Raw genomic sequence first — 8764 nt, 5'->3', positions numbered from 1 at the left:
TAATATTTCCTATAGAAAAGAACTCAGGTAGTAGTTTCAGCAGGTATTAGGACAAAGATACATGTACTCACACAGTGGCTTTGCTACCAGACCATGCAGTCACAACTGAAGACACAATTAACAATTGCCACTTGCAAAGCCAGATATTTCTGCAAGTGATGAGCTCCAGAAGACCGGACAGGGCACTGAAGCAAGGCCACAACACAAGGAAAAACAAACACTCCCACCCCACCTACATTTTCTTCAGAAAACATCCATCAACAGGAGATAGTTCCTAGAAGTACCCCGGTGCCAACAAAACTGGTGCCAGATGTTCAGACATAGGGAGTCAGTTGAGCAAAAAGCCCTCCAGATTAATGTAAGCACAGCGGGAGGGGAGGAAGAAATTCATCACCTTTAGTAGGAATGAGAGAAGAGACATCACTCCCACCTTTGCCTCTGATTAGCTGGAAGCAAGGCTTTCAGGCAAGGCTGGAGAAGAAAATTGATCACGTTCTGCACATGTTATTATTGCGCTCCTTCACAACTTCAACTAAGTTAAAGCCTGAATTCTGATGAACATGCCTATCTACAGACAGATGCACCTCTACCAACCAAGTAGGAAATAAAGGGTGCTTAGGAAAAAAAGCTGCTAATGGAATAGTCATTAAAAAACAAAATCAACACTTGCTTTCTGAAGATACAGGAGCCCCCACATGTTTGTGTACACTGATGTTTAAAGCTTGAAAGCGTGTCGATCCTAGGAAAATGGGGGGGGAAATAAAGTTGATGTTAGTAGATAAATCTAAATTTACATTTAAAGCAAAGGAAAAATGAAGTTGGCTGTCTAAAGCTACTAGAATGCATACTCTGATACTGTATATAAGCAAAGTACGGCCCAAAAGGTGCTCTGAGACAGGATAGAAAACAAGGATTTTCCTAATCTTGTTGCACAGCAGCAGTACCATGAGCAACATACCACTGAGGGCTGGTACACCTCACATCAGCTCATAGACAGGGGGAGATGCTTCTAAATTATTCCCTGATTCTTCACTGCAGCTTCACCCACTGTCAGTGTCCTCCAAGCCCTTCTCCTCCACAACCTCTCTTCCACTTCTCAGGGTTTCAACTCCCTTCTTAACCACAGCAAGAGTGAAGTTGAACACTCAATTACCTCAGAGGATACAAGATGAACTAGAAATACTTTTATGCTTTGCACGGATGATGCTTCTCCCTCTTTCTGCTATTTTAGGTCTCTACTGACAGAATGCTACCTTAATTCAAGTAATATCTATAAAAAGACATTATCTGACGCTACGTAGTTTCTGGGTACTACCACAGAATATACAAATAGCAGTACACAAGATTCTTGGGTAATATTCATTAATGGGGCTTTGTTAGCTAATGTTAAGTACTGGTGGTTATAACTGTGCTCTGCATAATGGTTCTCAAGACATCCAGGTCAGAAAGCAAGTTTCAGTATTGTAGTATCCAGATCTTATCCATAGCATTAAACAGACTGTTCTGAAGTACGCCTGCGTTTCTACTGACAACACCCAGTAGTACTCCTTAGCAAGGAGTTACCCCCACAAAACCCAGCTGAGAAGCAAGTGGAGCAAACCATCCAGCGGAGGAAGCAATAGTTATTTGCCTTTTAATGACTTCTGCACACCCAATCTTGAGGCAAAGGATGAGTCTTCTGCAGACTGCATTCTGAATAGTCATGCAAGCTTTGTTCACTCCACCCTGAAGGCACTCACAGCAGTGAGAACTGGCTCAGCAAGCTTTGCAAATCAAGAGGTGCAGCAAGTTTGGGAGGTAGGGAGGATGCAAGAACAACCCTGCTTCTTTGGTACACTGACATGTTTAAAGAGATTTCAACAGAACAGAGTTCCTCTCCTTGCCAGAACAGGATCATTTCTTCCAAGTTTTTTGTTACTCAAAATTTCTCATCATTGTCCTGCTGTCCTAATGCTGACTTACATAATGCTGACTAAAGGAAGTCTGCCACAATCCCATCTCTTGGGCCCTGGAGACCCTAAATTAAGAAGTAGTGGCAGAGATAACAGTTAAAACTAGTTTCAGTTCTTCCTTAGTCCCTCAAATCCAATGGCATTTGAAGTATTTCCTTGTCCTGCATTAAGAGAAATCAGGGGCTGTTTGTAGAAGGATTTCATCGTTTCTTTGGGGGCTGAGGGCATGATGCAAAGCTTTCACCCAAGCTCTTAGATCCAGAAAGGTTTAATTACTATACACAATTTCAAGTAGTACGTTGAAGGAACAAGGCCCAGAAGTTCTTTCTGAAAGAAAAGTCACTTAGCCAGATACTTAGTTTAACATGTTTCTTTTCAAGATCACCCAAAGAAGGCAAGCACTAAGTATACAGCCAAGCATCAGCTGTCCAGTGCTTTACAGCCTGGAATACCTTCCTGAATTACAGTAGCAGGAGATAATATCCTTTGACTGCTGGGAGCCATGGAGGACACACTCCATCAGCCTTTAGCTTGTTTAGCCAAATGCTACCAACCAAAATAAAAGCATCTAAAAGACTCCTACAGATTTAACTGACTGTACATCAGCTTTCCCATAACTCTTTCATATCACTCAAGTTTCCTGTCATTGAGCACAACCATGTTATATCTGGGTCAGCAGATACAAGCACATCAAGGGATATGCCTAAACACATTCTACTCCTGCTCCCACCAGTCTGGGAATGCAGTCTTCTGCACCTCTGGTCAACACTCGACTCCTTAGGCAAAACCTTTGCCCACCAAACGCTAACAAACCTGGCCCACTGCAGACTGCATGGTGCAAAGGAATCTCAAAGGATTTCCATCATGCAGCCCCATTAACTATGGGGTAGGAGAGCTACTCTTGCTTCCTGGAAGAGTAACAAGAGACAGATCAGGTTCTGTGTACTAGCCTGAAGCTTCATTTCAACTCACTCCATTGCATTTTAGTTCATCCATCCTCCCTTCTTCACCACCTCCCCAACACTTCAAGTTCTGATTTAAGTTACTTTTCAGTTAGACTTGTCTTGTTACATAGCAGTCTCAGAAAAAGAAGCTGTCTCACTCAAAGAAAACACCATACACAAAGTTGTTGGAACCAATCCTCAGACTTAAACATCTATTTCAACAAAAACTTTATCACAAGCATTACACACATACTGTCCAAGTGCAATTAAACTTAATCTCCTCAGTGTCAGGAGGTGTGTAAGTTGGGACATTCCAGCAAGGCGAGGAAAAGGAAAATTATCATATTGAGCAATAAAAGGAAAACGAGCAAATTTTTCTTATCCCTTGAAGGGACTCCTCCTAAGTCCCTGCAAGGACTCTGAACAATACAGGTAGAGACAGTTAATTCCAGCCATGTTGCACGGATAGAACAAGTTTATAAATAAGAGCATCAGCAGTTACAAATCAAGTCAAACCACAAAGATAAAAACAAAGTTATTTAGACATACATATACCTAAAGAAAGTCTGAATTCTGGATCCGATACACCTTAAGACCACTTGGACAGACTGTCCAAGCCCTGGAGGAACAACTACTGGTAATAATTCCCCCTCAGCTGGTACTGACAGGCAATGCCCAGAGTCCTGCTCTCCTCTCCCAGCAGATAGGAGTACAGTGAGTCACCATGCATCAACTGAGCAACGAGTCTCCAGGTGTCTACATTAACAAAACTGTTTCAGCAGTGGCAAGACATACATCAGACATTCACAAAGGGAGAAAGCAAAGGCATCTCTCCAAAACAGCTAACAAAGCTCATTGCCATTAACTCCTCCAACTCGTGTTACATGTTCAGTTTTTCATTATAATTTACGAAGTCTCCATCATCCCATTTATAGACTGCAATACTTAAGTTTTCTTTTCTACATAGAGGTCCACACTCCAACACTTAGAAAGTATATGTCTTTGCTTCAGAGCAAAGTGGGGGGGAGGAGGGTGAAAAAGGGAAAAAAAGATTTCTGCCCCTTCAGTAGAAGAACTGCACCTTAACTTGTAGCATTGACTTCAGCTCCAACAACTGCACATGGCACTCAAACAGAACTGATCTAAGACAGTACTGGGTTTCAGAATCATCTGATGTGGTCTGTCAGTAGTTTTTAAGACATTCCTACTACTAAATTGAAAAAATGATACAGACTGCATCTCACTGCCAGCACAGCCTCACGTTGAGATGTGTAGCACACACAGCTTCCATGAGACTGAGGCTGTATATCATGTTTATCGGCAGCATTCCTGCCTTTGCTGCACTCCTGAATTAAAAACTCACTACCAGTTCACGTGGACAGTAACTGCTCCCTCCCAGCATTCACTTTCACATTAAAATAAAAGCATTAACTGTTACAGTGAATAACCTACCAACTTAAAATTTAGATTCACAGCAGTGATTTGGATAAATATGTTAGTTAAATTAAGCTGTAAAGTTTAAAGGACATCTGTAAAGGTAGTAAAGTAAATGTTCAGAAGTCAGGAAGAAACACAGGACTTTTCCCTATGGCATCGTGCATCCTCAGAGGTTTTGTTAATCTTTGTGAGAAGGCTCTGTGCAGCTCCGAGTCACTCATTAAAGTTCCATCACCCCTAAACAAGCGTTGCAAGCATTACTCACATCTGTCCCAAAACTCAAGAAAAGCTGTATCAGTAGCAGACACCATCACTGTTAGAAGGATACATTCTGTCATGGCCGCAACATCCAGTTTGCTGATGTCAGGTGAGCCAGGGCAACACTTCTTGAACTCTTTCCGCAAGTCAAAAAAGGAGTAGAAGCATTCAGGCAGTAAGATATTCTGTAAAAGGAGAAGGTAGCAACTGTCAGCTCGGGCAAGTTTATTTCACTTTGTCTTTACGCACCTAACTTTCCTTATAAAGGCTAGGAAAATAGCCAAAAAACAACAGCCAGTGCTGCAGAGAAGCACATATGGCTCCTCTCAGCCATTTAAGCAAGTTTATCAACTTGTTTTTCACTTAAGCAGCATCCTCTCTGCGGTTTAAGAAAGAGAAGCATGCTTTTTCACTGCCAGAGAAACATTTGCTATTATTACTACTGCCTCAAATCCAACATGTAAGAGAGCAAATGCATGCTATTGCAACATTTATCATCAATTCTCGGTTCCAATTTTTATTGTGAAAAGCCAGAGGGCACTCGCATCAGTTTGTATAGCCAAGTAAATTTTGCAAGTCTAGCAGAAGGCATCTTGGTTTATAGACAAGGCAGAATTTTCAGAGAAGAGCCACATATCAAATATTTATTCCCTTAATAAAAAGGAAACTGGGGCAGATGAAGGTTTGATATCGTGTAGAAATTATCGGCCTATGCTTGCTAACTGCTTTAATTACAGCGCATGAAGGCAGGAGCAAGTCATGGAGTCAACTGCAAGCGTCAATAAAATCCTTTTTGCCCCACAACTACACCTATCATATGCTTCTGTTTGTTTCAAGATGAGGAAGGAACAGTTTCCTCTGATTTTCTAACTAACACAGACACCCCTCTCCTTCAGCCTTCCTCTGAGCCACAATACTCAGCACTCTGCTTGGCAGTAGTCTGCATTGCCTCTCTAGACAGAGAGCAGATTTAATGACAAGTCAGCATCATGGCATCATAGCAGGATGACAGGATACATGGATATACATTTAGAAAGCAAAAAGAAGTTTAGTCTCTGTAACAAGTTCTGCTTTGAAAACATTAGAGCTTATCTTAGCACACAGACAGGTGCATTAGGCAAACGATCACCTTTAAAGACAAACTTATGGAAATGCAGACGTGCTTGCCAAGACTGCCTGCTCTAGTTTTTGCACAGCTATTTTCTTCCTCCATGAGAGAAGAAATTCTGCACTCAAATTCAGTTGGAACCATTTAGCTTGGTTCTTAAGACTGGGCATCTTAAAGAAACACACACTCCAGAGTCCTGTGATTTCTGCCTATCTGGATTTTATCTGGCTTGGACATTCAAAGGCCAAGCTAAAGGGGCTCGGAGCAACTGGATCTAGCAGTAGATATCCCTGATCACTGCAGGGGAGTGAAACTAGATGACCTTTAAAGATCTCTTCCAACTCTAAGGATTCTAGGATTTCATGATTTTTTGATCCGCACATCCCCAACCTCACTATCAGGGCATTCACCAGAAGACTACTACAGGTCTCGTAAGAACCTGTCTTCCTTAACCTAGAAGCAGAAAAAAGCAAATTTCTAACAAATAATTTGTAACAAGACAGTAACAGAAGATTTTGATGACAGTTTGATTCCTATCACTGAGACTGGAGACATATACAGAAAAAAGAAGGAACCCCTACTGTCTATGCAAACAACTGTAAGAGCTCTTCCTTCTGTTGTTCACATAATTTAGCCGCATGGGAAAGCTGTGTCTTAAAACATTTAAGACATACATCCATTTTAAGTGAGAAAAATCTGTTGAAGACCTGTTTCCCCATTTCCTCCCATTCATGTTATACTCTAACACAAAGTTACATGCATACAGGACTATTTCGGTATTATGAACCACACGTGTAGCTTTTCTTCTAAGGTTGTTTAGGTATAAATAATAATAGCAATAACAAGTAATAAAAAGCTCATTCAATATCACTATCAGAACAACACGGACTTGCAGCATTGTCCCTTCAAAGATGGGGCAGTGAAAAGACAGGCACAGAGATCAGCAGCCCGTGGTTCAGACCAAAACTGCTCTGATGCAAAGCAGCACACCTTCATAGTCAGCCAGAAAACAAGATGCTATTAACACTGAGGCAGTTAATGCAGGCCTGAAGGCTTAGCGTATTGCTGCAACCCTATCACTAATGAAAAGTTGGAGCTCATAACACTGTTAGTGATTTGGCAACTCTGAAGTTACAGAAAACTCTACAGTACGGGACTAGTCATCCCCACAGCATGCCTCCTACCACTGCTCAGCTCCTCACAAACGCAAGCATCACCCTCACAGGGCCAACTGAGCGTATAAAGATTGAAATCTACTGAAGCTAAAGGGGAATGTCAGATTTCAAAAGGCAGTTAACCACATTCAACATGAACTGCTTGGCAACATCCCCAAACTACCACTTGTTAACCCATTGTAGCTCCCGCAGCAGTAGATCAGCAGATATAGAGTATTCTGTTAATATGATGCCCCTTTCTCAAACACATAATTCAAAGATGTCCTTCTGGCTTAACCTTAAAACACCTGGGGGCTGCACAGACATTAGCATTCACCACTGCTTGTGCCACCCATGCGGACAGGCTCATAGTTTACTAATTATATACTGAATGATAAACAATACTTGGATTACAGAGGTCCCCTCAAACTACACATTTTAAAGAGAAGTTATTACTATTTTTAAAGCGAATACACAGAGAACATTAAAAGGCAAACTTAAGTGACAGCTACATACCTTTTTGGAAGTTTCAGGATGCAGAACCTGTCTAATGTGCAACTGTCCATCAGTACAGAAACAAAAGGAAGTACCTACACCGATGTTCAGCTCATTGCTCACAGACTGATTAAACTGGAAGCAGGAACAACAAAAGACACACATGTAAGAGATCTGAGCTGCTGCATAAGGAAGTGTCACCACTTGATAGGATTAATCCTGGTCAGCCAGATTACAGAGCTGGAATTTCTTTTTCATTTGCTTGTTGCAGACTTATTGCTTACTAGCTAAGTGCGTGATGTCTCTCATGGTATTATCTTCATAAGGAAATTGCCCTTTTCCCCCTTCTATCAAGATGTGGCCACGCACACACAGTGTACATTGTGAAAGCAATTCTTTTTTCCAGAAGCATTTGTGAGAGCTCTGCAGAGAGCTCTTTCTGGTCACAGAAAACGCTCTTGGGCACATCGAAAGAGAGAAAGGCTTCCATCCCTGAGCTCAATGAGAGTCACGTATGCCCTTCTTCTTTTTTAGAGGCTTCAGCGGTACTACACTCTTTCCAGAGTAAAGAAGATACCACGAGCCTTAACAGGGCTTGCCAGCACCCAATCTTTTCACAGGGCACCTCAGCTTAGCCCCTTACACGAGTGAAGAGGCAGCTGCAGCTATGACTCAGGGCCCAGCAGGGCAGGAGACAAGATCAGGGGGATGTCTAGCCCTCACCTTCCTGTCCTAGGGGTTCAGCCCTACCTGCCAAGTCGGCAGAGCAAAAGAAAGTCTCACAACACCCATCACAGGCCACGCTGCCTGACCCATGCGTGGGTATGTGCCAGGCTCCACTGCCCCGATGGCAGGGAAGGAGGGAGGGATGTGGGGTAAATGCAGCTTCCAGCTCCCACCCAGGGCCGCTAGCACCCATCAGCTGGCTATAGGGTATCACCTGTCTCAACGCCTGCTCCAACGATGGAGCCTGTGCCAGGCTCTCCACGTCCACCTTGGTGACCTCTTGGCACTCAGCCGTCAGCTCCGGGTGGTCGGGGCGGACCAGCACGTCGTGCGGGTGTCCCAGCTCCAGGGAAAGCAGAGTAGGGGCGAGTCAGCACTCAGGTTGAGCTTCTCACCTGCAGCCCCAGCCCTACCCTCCACCAGGACCTGCACCAGCCCGAAATACCCACAGCCAGCCCGGCTCCCGGACCACCAAGCATAGCAAGGGGACAAGGGGAGCAGCAGCTAGGGGTCCTCCCTCCTCACTCGGAGGAAAAATACCTTCTTAGTCCTCAGGTCGACCACCTTCCACAAGAGCTGGAGCAGCTCTCGCTCATCCGAGCCTAGTCTCGCCCCGTTGGTGCCCGCCGTGGTCACAAAAAGGATCACCAGGTAGTCGGGAGACGCCGTCATGGTGCCGCCGGGCCAAGG

General features: G+C 43.6%; 1 protein-coding gene across 2 annotated transcripts in view; it reads right to left on the bottom strand.

Moving 5' to 3' along the window:
• Positions 1 to 8758, bottom strand: part of ESRP1 (epithelial splicing regulatory protein 1) — a 22239-nt gene extending 13481 nt beyond the window's left edge. For both annotated transcript variants that reach the window (XM_010709137.3, XM_010709139.3), the window contains exons 1-4: positions 8615 to 8758; positions 8289 to 8417; positions 7370 to 7483; positions 4662 to 4776 (exon numbers count right to left, since the gene is read on the bottom strand). In XM_010709137.3, the coding sequence (XP_010707439.1) occupies positions 4662 to 4776; positions 7370 to 7483; positions 8289 to 8417; positions 8615 to 8746 (490 nt within the window). In that variant the 5' untranslated portion in view covers positions 8747 to 8758. The remainder of the gene's footprint in view (positions 1 to 4661; positions 4777 to 7369; positions 7484 to 8288; positions 8418 to 8614) is intronic.
• Between the last annotated feature and the right edge of the window lie 6 nt (positions 8759 to 8764).

The sequence above is a fragment of the Meleagris gallopavo genome, chromosome 3 (genome assembly GCF_000146605.3).
Source record: "Meleagris gallopavo isolate NT-WF06-2002-E0010 breed Aviagen turkey brand Nicholas breeding stock chromosome 3, Turkey_5.1, whole genome shotgun sequence".
Taxonomy (NCBI): domain Eukaryota; kingdom Metazoa; phylum Chordata; class Aves; order Galliformes; family Phasianidae; genus Meleagris; species Meleagris gallopavo.
This window is presented reverse-complemented; position numbering and strand designations above follow the sequence as displayed.